We start from the raw sequence: 16,424 nt of genomic DNA, 5'->3' as shown, positions 1-16,424 counted from the left end.
ACTTCCATTTGCTCTGTAAAAAAAAAAAAAAAAATAATAATAATAATCATGATGAATTTATTATAATTTGATCCTCAAAATTAAATTACAGCACATTTGAGATTATTTAATTTTATTTTGACATTTTAAAGAGCGGTGGGGATACTGGGACAAACCGTGGCATACTTTAGAGAAAGGGGTTTTTTTAATGGTAGAGGTTATATATTATTTAAAAATGCCCTTTAGAGTGTTCCCATGAACAAACAAAAAGTTAAGGTGAGGTCTAACAAATCTGTCGAGTGCATTAAATATTTTACATCCAGTGTTTACTAGCTTTTACTCTTCTTCTATTTTCCTGGCACATTGCTGCGCACCTTTGTGAGTTCCTGCCACCTTGATCTGTGTACTAGTGTGACAGCATTGATAGTGCTGTGTCTCATGTCACCCACACAAATACACAAAACAAACTGTGGGAGCCAATTCATCGACCAACAGCAAACACAGCTTACTACATACTGCTATAACGAGTAAGTGACAGTCATAATAGTGACTAAAGACGTTAGTTTCCAACACGACTATTTGTCCAATGTGAGGCAGTTTGTTCATAATACTACATGCACAATATATTTTTATTAGGTTTTATTCAATTCATCTATTTTAATCTATATGTTGTCTGTTTATTTTTAATAATTAATTTTTGCATATTTCACAGAAGAACTGCTTTAACTATAGCTGTTTCTTTATTATGTAAAACTACTGTCTTTTTATAACTTGACGAAAATGCTGAGCGACTAAGTCTGGTTTGCAAGTAATGTCTTTGTGAAATCTGGCAAGCTTTTTGTATAAGTTTTTGTATAATCTAAATACTTTATGCGTTGTGATGTTATTGTGAAGGGTGTTGTGTGATACAGTGGCTATGAGCCCAAGACAAGTTTCCCTGTGTGTCAGTAAAGTATACATCTACCCAACTATCTATGCGCAAGATTTTTCTTTCAATTTAATTCTACTCTTGAAGTAATTTCTGTATATGAATGTGTTTGTTGCAGCCAGTGTAACCTTTATTATTGACTGAACAGACCACCAAATCATTTGTTTCAAGCATGCTGCTGTTGTTAGCTTATCTCTGCTTTTCAAAGTTTACAGCTCTTGATAAATGTACCTTTTACTGTAAGGGGTGTAGCAATGTACCATATAACTTTGTCTGAAGGCCAAAATCTTATCTCTACCATTTTAGTCACCTGATTTTGGAATGCCAGAATCAGTATCCTGTCAAGTGGATCAGTCTATACATGCTTGGCTTCTTGATCAGTATCTGGTTTGTCAACAACTGAGCATATTTTGGTGATAAAAAGTTTCATATTCTGGTGTAAATGTTATGAAACTGAAAATGTTTTTTAGTGTGCTTCTGCTCCTTAATGGCATTCGGACTATTCAGAATGCATGAGAGTTTCTGTGACAACCAGGAAGAAACAGAACAAGGCCTTTCCTGGGAGGGAATGAGGTAAAGGGTCACTTTACTATTGGTTCTTCACTTGACTGGACTAATACCACGGAGGGCTAGACTAGTAGTTGTTTTCCAGCTGTAGCATGAATCTCAAGAAGACAAATGAATGTTATGTAGCAAAGTGCCTTTTACACAACTTGGCTGTATGAGCCTTTACCTACATGTATGTTTTGTGATAGTCAAGGAGTTTTTCTGAAAATCGTATGGAGCTTGTACCCAAGTACTTTTTCCAGGAAATTTGTTGCATTTGTGCACACAAAAAAACCTAAAATGAGTGAGTGAATAAGATGTAGTAAATGATCATCACCTTATTTTACCTGTATAGAAAACTGTTTTATATTTTTCTGTTACATTAGAGCTAAACAAAGGCTGCTGTGATATTTATTGCTTGTGTGGTTGAAATGGGTTTTTTTGTTTTTTTTTTAGTAATTTTGGATTTATTTACCCTCCATAGCCAAATGGAAAGCTCCACCAAGGCTCTAGCTTCTCAGTCATCTCTGTAGACACCAAAACCTTGCTTATACTATTTGAATAGAAGGACCAAATGATCTGTGCCACATGCAAATGTGCTCTGGGTTTTCTTAGGGACCCAGGATGAATGTGTTTTTGGAAGCTAGTCTACATTCTGCTGAAGGATCCCTGTGGCGATTCAGTTTTATGGTGTTTAGCTTTCCTCACAAGTTAACATTGAGTCGACTGTTTTATTCAACTCGTTTTGACTTTGGAAGGTGTTGTGAATCTCATTAACCACCCCCCCCCCCAAATGTTTGGTTAAATATGTAATAGTTCATTAAGAATTCCACGACTGCTGCTGTGTTCTAGTAACAGAAAAATTGTTACAACACTGCCCATAGTTGATAATTTACTAAGGATTCATGTAATCCTCTGTTACCACAGTGACTAATTTGCATTTTCACCAAGCATTTTCTGTGGTCAGACAATTATTTCCTTCAACACCCATAGTGGACCATGTTGAACTTTGTTTAACAATTTTGCATAAGACAAAACTCCTGACGTCATGTCTATGCAGGATTTAACACACTCAAATCCACTGGATACGGTTATTCATTTTCTTTGTAAGCATTAGAAGTGAAGATTGATACTCTCCTGTACTAAACTGAAACGAAAACTGGACGCAGTTGGCCTGACTCTATCCAAACAGCCAGTCTGCCTCCAGTATTATCACAGCATACACAGTATATTGTTTTTGTTTCTGCTGGCTATAGCTTTATGTTTGCTGCACAGATATGAGAGTGGTATCAACTGTCTCATCTAATGACTCTGCAAGAAAGCAAATAAGAGTTCTTTCAGACCAACGTTTCAGAAAGAGCTGGTGTGTAATATTTACTTATTCTACATTTAGGCAACCAAATATATGCAATGTAAGTGAAATTATTTCATAATTACAAATTTCAAATAAATCAACGAGAATGGTATGTTTACTCAAGTCACCACAGCAATATTCTTTTTTGCACTCTCATCAGTTCTCTCATTTTGCCTCTTTAGGAAATGTCTGTGCTGCTGTTTTTGTTACAACCAGCACATGACCTTGGATACTTTACAAGAGCGTTGTTCTTAGTGTGACCCTTCTGCTCTGACTCCCACTGTACTATTTCCTAACCTCTACCCTCTGCTCTCCCTGCAGCTTCTGCACCAGTCAGCAGCAGCGTGAGTAGACGCCGTGTCCCCTCCTCGGTGACTCCCCTCTCGTGGGAGAAACACAACAGTGCCGCCATGTCGAGCATCACCATCGACCCTGAGCTCAAGCCCGGGGAGTTTGTCATCAAGAGTCTATTTGCTGAGTTTGCTGTGCTGGCCGAGAAGAAGATCGAGATGGTGATGGCTGAACCGCTGGTGAGTCCACAGGGGGTGAAAGCGAGTGTCAAGAAACACAGGAAATGAAATTCAATACACGACACGTGATGTGGCACACACTGCTGAGATAACCTCTTCACTTTTGCAACTAACTGCCATGCCTTTAGCGACTTCAGGAACAACTGAAAGATGTGTGTGGAAACTGACAAGAGCGACATACCACTTTTTTGTTAACGAGCGAAATCAGTGATGGAATTGTTTATCATAACAGACTGGATTGGCTGTTTCTCTATTAATTCCCTTTGATTCAGTTGCTTTCCTTTTACATGGCCTGGCACGTGAATACTGTAAACTCAGGCTACAACCATTTATAATACTTTTTAATTTTAAAATACATAACTTATACTATGTTTACGCCTAGAGTCCACACTACTCTGGCATTGTAGGACTCCTAATACAGAGACTAGAAAAACTGTTAACCCCATTCTTAGTTGGAATCTCCAGGACTGCATTTCAGTCTGGCCTGGTAGACTTTGAAAACTATAGTGCAGAAACCTGTTTCCCTTTGATTGGGCCTTACTGTGGCTACATTTGGTCTCTGGTTCATCATGCTCCCATCATGTGACAGTTCTCCAGAAGAAATTAATCATCAGCCTCAACTATCAGTGTTTAATTCAGCATAGATAACCAATTTCAAGCATTGCTGACCTTGTTGTCTATGCTGGCAGCTGTTGTGTAGTTATGGAAATCTGTGGTCTTATTCTTTGCCATTGCTGTCATTAAGTTAAGCAGCTAACCTCCTGCTTCATGTTTACATCAGCACCCGCATTGTCCAACATATGTGAATGGTCATGTGATATGCCGTTTCAGGTATATCAGTGTGCACTAATCATAATTCTGATAAAGAGCTGAAATGCTTGTCTGGATTGCTTTCGTTTTATATGCTGTTTTAAAATGATGATGTATTGGCAGAAGTCTTGACGACAGTTCCTGCTTCCCAAGTCTACGTGATGGAAATTTAGTCCCCAAAGTTCCCAAATAGTTCCCAAATAAGGAGGTCCACAAAAGAAAACAAAAGATTATTAAAACAAATGTTAGATTTCAGGATAGCTTGTGAAAGGAGAGTCTCCACCATCTTGTTCTTTTTAATTAATCATTTATAGAGTTATAATAGAAGCAGTCACTGTCAGACTTGAGAGGTGCTTAGATTTGTACATGCTTTCTATTGATGGTGCTCTAACACAGCGGGAATTTCCAAATTCAATAATTCCTGTGCCATGTCCTCCCACTGTGCTCGGTACACCGAGGAATAATCACAGTGCTGCAACCAAATCTGTAACTAGCTGCTATATGCTATAAAAAGTGCAACCTAACAGCCTTTCAGAAACATCCCTGAGTGCTTTTCTATGTTTGATATGGGGAGCAATGTGACCGATCAATGCATAACTATTACAGTATGTATAGATTCATGTGCACATACGCTGTCTGCTTTCAAAGTCCAGATCTGTCTACATCAAGAAGCTCGCTCTCACTCAGCACCGTATTAATGCACCACACTAAAACTTCAGTGTTCTTTTCTCTTGTTTGCTTACTCATCACCAGGCCTGTGGTTAGACTGACAGCAATCTGATATTTTGCAGTTAGCAAGGGTATCTCTGCTGGGCTAGTGACACATTTATTCATGATCTCGCTCTCTCTCTCCCGCATTTCCAACAGGAGAAACCCCTGTCCCGTTCCCTGCAGAGAGGGGAAGATGCACAATTTGACCAGGTCAGTGCAGCCACAGTAAAAATTACACCATGTACAGGTGTTTAAATGTGACATTGCCCCAAACCAGCAACAATCCTCCCCAACCTCTGTATGTGTACGCAGTATTTGAATCCCCCCAGCTCCACCCAATCAATCCCCCACTCAATGGCCCGTCTGTCCCTCATCTGTAGCTGGTGCAGTACTCTATACAATGGGCCTGCCTGCTGCAAATTGCTTTGTTCAGCACAACACAAAGCCAATGAGGATATGGTGGTATAGATCCAGCTGTCCCCATTGTGAGTGAGGGGGAGAAAATGGGTATAGAGAGCGCAAAAAGTGAGAGTGTAGAATCGCTGTGTCATCCTCAGCAGTAAATCAGCATTGGGTGCTGGAGTGTATCTGCCTGGCGCCATAAGGGCAGAGGGAGCAATTGCATAACTCTCCTGCCGAGCATCCATCATCCACCTCCCTCATCACACTGTGCTGGCCCTTAAACACACAAACAAGCACGTACACTTAAATCGTTTATGCATGCTGACCATATCATCTCATGTTTTATGTATAGGCTGAAAACTAGCTCCTGTAATCTTAATTTGAAATTACTGATTTCTTGTTTTCTGTGTGCACTTCTAAATAAGGATTAAGGATTTGTGCTTATGAAAATACAGTAGTTTATATAAAGCAACATACACTTATTACATATCATCATAGATGGTGGATTTGTTAAGTCTTATTCAATCACTGATCCAATCAAAGTGCTGCTGAACTGCCTGGAAGACTACCTGTTCTTACTGCAGTCTTACCTATGGACACCACAGGGGCATGTGTGTTGTGGAGCTACTCGGTCATGTACCACCATCCTGCGAAATTTCCATCAGTAGCTACAGTAGGAGCCGTTAATTGATAAAAATTCTGTTCAACTCTCACCCTATATCCTACTCATTTATTGAATACCGATCTTGATCCATGCTTGTTGGATGGCGTTCTCTGCACAACTACTGCGATTTTGTTAGCCTAATTTGACAGGTATTTAATTTACATGCTACAAAAAATGCTGAATATGTTGTGTGGTTTTACTTGTAATAACCTGGTATTTTAACAGATATGTTGTTGTTTTCCAGTTAATAAGCTCTATGAGCTCAATAGCAGAACACTGTTTGCCCTCCCTACTGCGCACACTGTTTGACTGGTACCGGCGGCAGAGTGGCACTGAAGACGAGTCCTATGAGTACAGGCCTCGCTCTAGTACTAAATCTAAAGGGTGAGATGTTGATCTTTGTTTCCTTCGTACTCTCCTGTCTTCTTCCATTTCATCAAATTTATTATTGGCTGTTTTTGTCTGTTTATGTAGGGGTCCACTCATAATTGATATGTAGAAATTATACATATGTGCCGCAAATAAGACAGTACACATTACATTAGAGCCGAAGTTGCACTTATTTTTTATTGGGAATCTGAAAAAAACGAACAAAAAAACCAATATGATCATTTTAAAAATGTTGGTTATGGGATCCAATAAACGATGAAGCCCATATTCTAGTTTTAATATGTTTTTGACTCAAAATGTCATTTACATTTATTTTCTCTTTGGCTTTGCAGAGATGAACAGCACCGAGATAAAGATTACCTTCTGGAACGGCGAGACTTAGCCATAGATTTCATTTTTTGTTTAGTTTCAGTGGAAGTTCTTAAACAGGTGAGCGATCTGACATTTCCTGCTGTCACTGCTTTTGTGTAATGATTTACGCTGCCTTGAAAGAGTATTTGCCACTTCAGTAGCTGAATGTTTACATAGGGGAAGGTAAATGCGGTGCACCTGTTTGACCTGTTGTTGACATAATCTTATCGAAGTGCCTAGCAAATGGTTGTGAATGTGATTAGTTCTGCTACAGTAATTTGCTGCTGCATATATTTCTACTGTACCTTTCTCTAGGCAGAGCTGGTGTTTTTAGTCTGTGTTACTAATAATAGTTCTTTGTTGCTTTTGATATATCTGTTGTAAAAAGCAAAAAGTGTCATTGACAGATACTCGAACTACACACTGCATTACTGCAGCTTTGCCTTTGCTCTTCCCATGCAGATACAGACTGCTCCGTTTGTTTGATTTCTGTGGCATAGCCTTTGATTAAAAAAGTGTTTGTTGCCTTTTTTATTGCTACCAGTCATTCAAATGTTAAAATGCTCTGAAATTCTGGAGCAGCATTCATCACTCATAGTAGAGATGAGACTCCTGTGTCTTTTTTCTGATTTACATACAAAGATTAGAGTGTTGTTTATTAGGTTTGCACTTTTTATCTTCTTTGGTACAGAAATTAACTACAGTGGTGTTAGTGAGGGTTTTTCCCCACAGGGCAACAAAGTAAATAGATGCAATGGCAACATACCAACTCCCAACTGAGCGTGTTTCTAAAGTAGACCGTCCAAATCCAAGCAGCATTCTGAACTAAAAGCCAATCCCTAGAGACTAGAGCTGAGTTGTCCTTGGCTTTGCTCCTGTGGGGAGGGTAATGAATGGTAGCAAAGAGACACAGTGAGCGCTATCATTGCTTCTAATAAGACTAATGATTCCTTGTTTACGTCACAGATTCCTCTTCATCCAGTGCCAGATGTTTTAGTACATGAAGTTCTAAACCTGGCATTCAAGCACTTTAAACACAAAGAGGGGTAAGTAAGCATCAGCATCCCCATAGACTGGTGACACAGATGAATGGCACACGACTAAAAAGTGTTGATAAATATACTCACTACTGCAGCACTCTGACTTGTGGGTTTTAATTTAGCTTTGAATGGATTCGTCATTGTGTCACATAATGTTCACAAGGCACAATTTCCTCTTGTTGAGCAACTTGAGGCTACATCCACACTAATACGTTTTAATTTTAAGACTCATAACTTCTACTACGATTACTTTTAAAATCTACACTACTTGAGAGTTTTAGGACCCCTAAAAAGGAGACTTATGGAAATACTGCTGGCCCCACTTCATTAAAAAACACTAGGAATACTTTTTAGTGTGCATTGGCAGAAATGCAGGCATTTGGAAACAGTGGTGTTGACTCTCTGACTGGGTCTTACCATTACAGATTCATTCACCATGTGACTATTTTCTGCAAGTAAACAAAGACATATGCCTTGACTACCTGTGGTTAATTTGATATCGACAGTGAATTAGGCTAGAGGTGCTGTTGACCTTGTTCTCTTTGCTAGCAGCTGTTGTGCAGTTGAGGAAATCTGTGGTCCTACTTTTCACAGTTTCTGTTCTTCCATCATAGCATTTTCTACAACTAGCCAACGAGCCACCTGCTTCATGTTTACACAGGCAACCACTTACCCATGAATAGTCATGTGTTACAGGTTTTCAAACATGTCTGTATTCATGGAGATGATTTCTTTTAAAAAAAAAAAAAAAAAAAAAAAAAAAAAAAAAAAAAAAAAAACTAAAGCGTTTGTCCGGACAGAGATTGTCGTAAAAAGCCTATTTGTGTGGACATCATCTGGCTCTACATCAACTAAGCACACTTGCGAAGTGCTTCTGTTGTGCAATGTTTTGTTCTTTTATTGTTTTGGTAAACAATACAGCACTTGAGGACATATCCTTTATGAATTTACAGGTACTGTGGCCCCAACACTGGCAACGTGCACATCATCGCAGACCTGTATGCTGAGGTCATTGGGGTTCTTACACAGTCAAAGTGAGTAAGCCTTTTAGCATACTACCGGCTGACTTTTTTAAATAGCTTATCATGTTTTCAGTCTCTTAACCACTCTCAACTTTATGAGTCATTTTTTTGTAAATGTACATGCATGTAATACTGTCTTTTTGTGTGTCTGCGCTCAGGTTTCAGGCAGTGAGGAAGAAGTTCATCACAGAACTGAAGGAGCTCAGGCAAAAAGAGCAGAGTCCATACATAGTCCAAAGCATCATCAGTCTCATCATGGGCATGAAGTTCTTCCGGGTTAAAATGTATCCTGTGGAAGACTTTGAGGCTTCTTTTCAATTCATGCAGGTAAATTATAGTATTTATGAATATTTACCATCAGTAAGTGTGACTGATATGTGTGTTTGTTAAATTGCACCAGACGTTCTTTTTTTTTTTTTTTTACTGCTGCCTCTTAGTTCAAGCTCAGCAGCTCTCCGTAGCAATAGCTCATAAAACTAGATGAGTAACGATCAAAGGTGAGGTTTGCCAAGAATGAGTGTGTGTGTGTGTGTTTCAGGCGTTGCTAAGAGCTGTGAATGGAGCAGCAGCATTTTCATTAATCTCTATACAGCGATTGAAAAAAGTCACTTGTTGTTCTCTCTTAAAATTACCGTCTTTTCTTAATGTGTTAATGGAACATGCTGTGGTTTATGTCCATCACTTTGTTTCAACACATAGTTCGGTTACTTCTTAGCTGATCTTTTAGAGCCTGACCAACATAGTACATTTTCAGTTTGTATTTATACTCAATGCAGTATCCTTTACATCTTACAATAATACAATTAAGACGATGTTTTAATTGTATTAAAACATTGCCTTAGCTTATTATGGAAAAAAATTACAATAAGGTGATGTTGTGAGGAATATATTTTTGTCAAGCCCCACTCTTTGATTCTGCAATAACAGAATAATACCACACTGTTTCTTAAAATTTTGTCATCTGATGTATCCACGTTATTAAGAATTAGGAAGTTTGCTTATACAGATAATTGTTTTGGGTTCCGTGTTGCCTGGATGATAGGTTGGTTAATATGCTTTCACCAGATCAAATACTCACACTTTGACCAAGCTACAGTCAAAAGGATAAAAGCACTACATCAGTCACCTTCGGGATTAATCCATTATTTTTGGCGGCAAGAGTTACAGACTACATGTGAACCACAGCAATTTGGCAACGTAGAAACCTATTGGAGACTGCTCGGTGTAACTTATTTAATGTTTTCTCAAAGTCTGCTCTGAACTAATTGAAACCATGGCAAAGAAGTTGTTAATGTGGCTGCATTTTGCTAAAACAGATTGCTAAAAAGTCAAGGGCAAACTTTGCAAACAGCAGTTTCACAGCTTCACAACCAAATCATCAAAAAACTGCAGTAAACATGTCTGCTTTATATTCCAGATTAGTTCTTGTTGTGGGATCACAAATTAATGTTAGTTCTGTATTTAGAAATCATATGAATATGGGCAGGTGCCTGCTAGTCTCCTCTCAGTCTGTTGTTATCTTTTAAGTATAAAATGAGGTTCACCTGATTTAATATGCTGCAAATACGAGCTTTTAATTCTTATTTATAATTAATTTAAGCTACAATCCTAATTGATATGTTAAAGAGTTGGAGCAATTTTGGTCAATCAAGAATTTCTGTGGTTGACTATAGCCCTAAAGTGGAGACACGTAACAATAATGCTGCTGGATTAGGGAATACAAATCATGATTGAAATTTGCACCACAGACCTGGGTCAGATTCAGGAGTACTAATGCTGTATGTTTAAAATTTCTGGCCAGAATTGCTATGTTGTTTATATGTCCATGTATTCTTCTTTACACGTGTTTTTGTCTTTCCTAGGAATGTGCCCAGTATTTCCTGGAAGTCAAGGATAAAGACATAAAGCATGCTCTAGCAGGCCTGTTTGTCGAGATCCTCATCCCTGTTGCAGCTGTGAGTAACATGCAAAATATTTTACACTGTTTTGCGATTTGTGCAAACAAACGCAAACATGTATCTCTGTCAGTTTGAGATCTACTGAAATGTCGTGTCCATCCTCAGGCGGTAAAAAATGAAGTCAATGTGCCATGCCTGAAAACCTTTGTGGAGATGCTCTACCAGACGACATTTGACCTTAGTTCCAGAAAGAAGCACTCTTTGGTAACAATTCTACCATCTTAGTTTCCTCTCTCTTCCTCTCCTACCCTGTCACTATTTACTCTGTGTCTTTAATACTTACTTCTCCTTTTATATTTCACTCACCCTGTATTTTGTCAACATCACTGTTGCCCTGAGAACACCAAGTCTGACATCATCATGCAGTAATGTCGGACTTCAAATAAATAAATGCAACATCCCTTTAATCAATTATGTTTACAGAGCAGCTTTTCTGAAATGCCTGGATCTCAGTTTTTAATATCTCTATGTAATGTATTAAGTTATTATCCAACATTTTTTTATTATTATTATTATTATTATTATTATTATTATTATTATTATTATTATTATTATTATTATTATTATTATTATTATTATTATTATTATTATTATTATTATTATCATTATTATTATCAATAAATAGATCTTAAATCAGTTTTGCAGCTTTGGTCTGCACTCATGATACTGTTGTTGCTCTTGGCCTGTCTGTAGTCTACAAGGCTTTTGAGTATAGCTACTGAGGTTTTTGATGCTACATTACAAAAGGTGCATAAAAATGAGTTTAGATCTTATGGGAAAAAGTACTTATCTGTTTGCTTTTTTCTGATGCTGACACTGTTTTTGTCCCCAGGCTCTGTATCCCCTGGTGACATGTTTGCTGTGTGTCAGTCAGAAGCAGTTCTTTCTCAACAACTGGCACATCTTCCTCCAGAACTGCCTCTCACACCTGAAGGTACTGCCACTCACGACCTTTACACCCAATCCATCTCAGAAAAGTAGCTCCAAAGACTAGCACAATGATCGTATTCTTCAGTTTCAAGTAGTTTAAGGGCAGCCTACTTGGATTTACAATGCGTAATTCATTTCAAGCCTTGTGACTCATGTTTTGAAAACTAGAATTAAATGTTAAAGTGTTCTTGAAGGAAGCATAAAGTGACCTTAGTGCCCTTAAATTCCAGATTACACCTTTACTCTTTTTCTATGAATTGGCAAGGTATTGGCTCTCATTTCTGTTTAAAGGAAATGAATTACTAGAGTGACACGGTTAGTACATGCTGATTGAAGAAGTTGTCTCGGTTGTGAAGGGTGTGCTCTGTGGTTCTGTCTGAATATCATGATGTACTTTCCCTTCCATTATCAACAAACCAGATCTGGACAGGAATAGCACTTGATTTGATAAGGCAATAACAGTGTGCTTCAGAAAATGTATAATTTATGCTCAAAAAACCCCCAAACAAAACATGTTATAAAATACAGGAATAGCACTTGATTTGATAAGGCAGTAACAGAGTGTTTCAGAAAATCTATCATTTCTGCTAAAAAAAAAAAAAAAACTCCAAACAAAACATGTTATAAAATATCATTAGGTAATTATAGAACTACATGTAATTTCAAAGATGTTACTTGACAAGTCCTATGTGTAATTTTTTAAACTCAACCTCATAAATATCTTACATCTCAGCTAAACAAAGTCTAAAACATGATGCATATGATGTTATTTCAAGTGCTGTTTTAACTCAGGTCTGTTAATGACTCCTTGTAAACCAGTTACAAACAAATCAAACCAATTTTCCTCCTGTTCCTGACCATTCAACCCAGAGGCTGATTGACCAAATCGCAGACTGACTGACCGACTCACTGACTGTTCTTTCCATTCTTGCATTGATTACCCCTTTTGTGGAGACTGTTTGAGCTTGTGGTGGATAAATTTCCATTTGCGTCTTGTGATGGTGATTTCCGATGGTTTTTGAATGGCCGTCTGTCTTTTCAGTGATCTCATTCAAGCATTCTCTTTCACCACAGTGATTGTTTTAGATTCCCTTAATTTGAAAATCAGTCAGTTTCCTGAGTGTCGATGCTGATTCTTTGACTGAGATAATTTTGCGGGTTTGTGTGATTGCTCGAATGCAGCGATGATCTTAGTGATTTCTGGCTTCTTGTACAAGCAGTGATTTTAACCTTGTGGCTGCTCTTGAGAAAAAAATAAATAAGGGCTGTGTTTCACTGTGTTTAACAAATTGTGTCATTTGAATACCCAGTCTTACGCAAATTAAAGTCAGAATGGAGAAGTAGTTAAAGTTCACCTTTTAGAAACAAAAAGGTGGCAAGCAAAGTCAAGAGCTCTTGTCGGCTACATTATTTCATGATTAATTGGCTTAATTTACTTCTTAATGTACTCACATACAATAATTACACTGTGGAATGGGAAATGTACAACATAATTGTTTTCTCTGAAATATAATCAATTACACCGATAACAGTGTTTACAGTCTAATATATATAGAAATCATACTATAATTGTGCAGCCCTATTTTAAAACGTGATCCCCACAGGGTTAAAATCAAAAACTTTGCATTTTGAGTGTGCTTGACATGGATTCAAATGAACTGCTGAGTTGGGTGTTGCTGCTTGTCGGCTTAGTAGGTGAAACAGGCAATATTTTGTTGTTCTTTTCCCTCTCATCCTTCTGTTCCTGCTATATCCATTCCTTTATGTGTATTTTTTTATGTCTCACCGTCTGATTTTCAAACCACAGCACACCTTCTTTTTTTACGTTGTTTTTGCATCTTTAAATTAATATATTTCTCACTTGGTTGAAATATATAATAACATATAAAACACAAGTGGACTGTTACTTTGCGTTACTAGCATGCGACTTAATTCCACAAGTGGCATGTTGAACAGTTCATTATGTGTCATTACAATTAGCACTGATACATTTACTGTCACACCAACAAGAGTAACTCGGACTGCTCGTGTCATATCTGTTTAGACTGTATTTTTGTGTTTTGCTTATAACTTGCATGTGTCCCTCCCCAAAGCCTTCATTCTTTGTCTCCTGTCATTTGATCTTTTTCTCACATTGACTCGCTCCAGATGCCGTCTAACAACAGCATCCGAAAGCAGATTGAGACGCTGCAGGTGAGTTTTCTGGTGTCAGTGGCTAGTCGGTGCCCCCTTCCTTCTAACGGTCCAGGTCCTGATGAGGTTGTAGGGTAGTACAGTTCTACTTGTTTTGCTAAAGGGGAGAGTTGTTCTCCACTGTTGCTGAAGTGCTGCACCGTGAAAGGAGGGAAGAGGACTAAATTAACTGCTTGGAACTTGTGATGTTGCTTTAGGCATTGTGGTTGAGCTGGTTCGTGTTCATCAGCAGTGGTGTTGACATTTGTCTGATGTGTAATTATTCTAGTAAATGTGTTCTTGGGATACTTGTTTGTTCATTTGTCATGCACAGTCGTAGAAGAAGTACTCAACAAAAAGTCTGCTTAGTATCTCTAAGAAAAACACAATGTGCTGAGAGTGCTCTACTTGTAAGTCGTATTAGCCTAAATGTTTTATATATGAGCATAAAAAGGTGGTATTTGCAGAAAATGAAATCATTTGAACTTGGTTATTTTAAGCTGAAGGATGCAAAAGACTTGGAACAGGCCAGCGGGCTCCCGACAACTTCTTTGACATCGAATTAGTTTGGAATCAACTCAGAGTTAATGTTCTGTAAACTTAATAAGTTTTAAATAAGTTTGACCTAGCAGTCTCCTTTAGGTCGGACATGTTCTAACTTCACAGGTAGTCTGTTCCACCCGCAGCAGAAAACAATGGATAAATCCTGAATGCCTATTGATGTAGTGCTTTTCTCATAATGAAATTGACACTGGAAATTTTCCAAGCAATTTGCTCAGACAAGAGTATTTTTTTTTCTTGGTTGCCTTCCCACTGTTGCCGATTGCTTGCTCATAGGGAATCCAGAGGTGCTTTGGATTGTCGAATTCTCTGTTTTTTAAGCTGCGTTACCTTACTATGTGATGTGCTATGAGATGACATATGTTGTGAATTGGTGCTATATAAATAAAATTCAACTGAATCGACCAACTAATCAACCAGTCAGCCTGGAGACTACAGTCCAGCTTTATATAGTGCTGGTTAGTTTGTGACAATAAAGGGACCAGTGCAGTCTTAGCCATAATAATCAAAGATAAATTTTGCAGAGTAAAGTGTGTCACAGTATTTTCCTCTGGGGTTGGTAAATAGCTAGCTAACAGGAACCACACATTGCTCTCAGGTTTTTGTTGCATCTTTTCCGCACACAATCCAGAACTTGTCCCATTGACTGTGACCAATAAGTGAAGTATTGCTTTTATTGAAAACTTTAAAGGATGTTAAGGAAACTAGACTACTGCAGACTATACTAAAGAGGATTAAACATTAGCAGATGTTGTGTCATTGTGTTGTTGTGTGTCTCGCAGTTGCTGATGATGGTTGCACATGCACTATTATTTTTTTTATAAATATTACTTGTAGATCATTTTCTTAAAATGATTGCCAGGTAAGTGAACCTTCGCCTCAACTAGGTTCTTCAAAGAGAACTTTCATGATTAATTAACCTTATATAAAAAGCCAAATGTCACAGAAATGTATGTGACGTAAAAATTAATTAAGATTCTTACATTGTGCAATCCTGTTTACCCTACATTTGTGTTTCCACTGCTCTGTTGTTCTGTGTATCTATGATTGGCTGAGTTGTGGATGAAAAGATTAAACATGGTTGCAGCACAGAAAGAGACTGATGGACTGTTGTTTGTAAAACATTACAGAACAAACTGACTCACAGAAATGTTGTCACATTTACTCCCAAGTCTGACATATCTGCTACCTGCTCCTTTTATGGTACAGGAAGCTTCATTCAGGTCATGACGCACCAACAAACATTTGCTCTGTGCTATGCTGATCTGGAGATAAGACCAAACCTCGAAGATTTCTGTCCTTTCGAAGTGTATTCACAGAGAATTGCATTTTTTTTTTTTAAAGCTCTTTACTGATTTTAAAAGTTTTCTGTCAAAATATTTTTTTATGTGTATATTTTCACAAAAAACAGACACAACTCCATCATGTCATCAAACTAAAGTCATGACGTAGGAAATGACTCGCATCGTGACCACATCGCTGAGCATGGATGCCCTTACTGTGACTCTGTGAATGTTCACCAGTAAAATAGATGTTTGATAAGTTGATCAGTCTGTTGAATTTTAATAAATGAGAAATATCCACTTGATATTTGATATTCCAGGATAGAATTATTGTACAATTGCATTGAACAAAGGGTTCAATTTAAAGGGTTAAATTTTATAAACGTACTTACTTATTTTCCTAAAGACGACTCCTTCAGGTTGTCTGTATGTTAGCACCACGTGGACTTTCAGTGCTCAGACATCAGTCAGTGACTATTCAGAAATCATGGACGTGGACAAAAAAAACGTGAATTTCTGCACACTGTTGTAGAGATTTTTTGTGTTTCTTTAGACAACAGCAAGCTGATCTCTCAAGTCTGACAGGTGGGTAATGAAATTGTCATCAATAAAGGAGTGACTCATGGTCCCTTCTTTTTCTCTTTGCATGCACAGAATAAAGACCCCAAAATGTCCCGTGTAGCACTGGAGTCACTCTACAGACTGCTGTGGGTCTACATTATCAGGATCAAGTGTGAGAGCAACACTGTCACACAGAGGTCAGTTGCAGGGCAACATTTATTCCTCAAACTGC

General features: G+C 37.9%; 1 protein-coding gene across 15 annotated transcripts in view; it reads left to right on the top strand.

The window, feature by feature from the left end:
- The window catches only part of fryl (furry homolog, like), an 86,731-nt gene that overhangs the window by 29,867 nt on the left and 40,440 nt on the right, over nucleotides 1-16,424 (top strand). For 11 of the 15 annotated variants that reach the window (XR_008602964.1, XM_055014400.1, XM_055014403.1 and 8 more), the window contains 12 exons: nucleotides 3,129-3,337; nucleotides 5,015-5,068; nucleotides 6,169-6,308; nucleotides 6,647-6,743; nucleotides 7,632-7,711; nucleotides 8,659-8,739; nucleotides 8,886-9,054; nucleotides 10,590-10,682; nucleotides 10,791-10,889; nucleotides 11,518-11,619; nucleotides 13,764-13,808; nucleotides 16,286-16,389. Coding sequence is in view for 14 of the 15 variants with exons in the window: in XM_055014393.1 (XP_054870368.1) it covers nucleotides 3,129-3,337; nucleotides 5,015-5,068; nucleotides 6,169-6,308; nucleotides 6,647-6,743; nucleotides 7,632-7,711; nucleotides 8,659-8,739; nucleotides 8,886-9,054; nucleotides 10,590-10,682; nucleotides 10,791-10,889; nucleotides 11,518-11,619; nucleotides 13,764-13,808; nucleotides 16,286-16,389 (1,273 nt within the window). In the remaining variant the exon portion in view is untranslated. The remainder of the gene's footprint in view (nucleotides 1-3,128; nucleotides 3,338-5,014; nucleotides 5,069-6,168; nucleotides 6,309-6,646; nucleotides 6,744-7,631; nucleotides 7,712-8,658; nucleotides 8,740-8,885; nucleotides 9,055-10,589; nucleotides 10,683-10,790; nucleotides 10,890-11,517; nucleotides 11,620-13,763; nucleotides 13,809-16,285; nucleotides 16,390-16,424) is intronic. The other 4 variants (XM_035957426.2, XM_055014386.1, XM_055014396.1 and 1 more) reach the window with 1 other exon arrangement.

Source organism: Amphiprion ocellaris, chromosome 2, assembly GCF_022539595.1.
Source record: "Amphiprion ocellaris isolate individual 3 ecotype Okinawa chromosome 2, ASM2253959v1, whole genome shotgun sequence".
Lineage (NCBI taxonomy): Eukaryota > Metazoa > Chordata > Actinopteri > Pomacentridae > Amphiprion > Amphiprion ocellaris.
The sequence above is the reverse complement of the archived record's forward strand: the minus strand, read 5'-3'. Positions and strand labels throughout refer to the sequence as shown.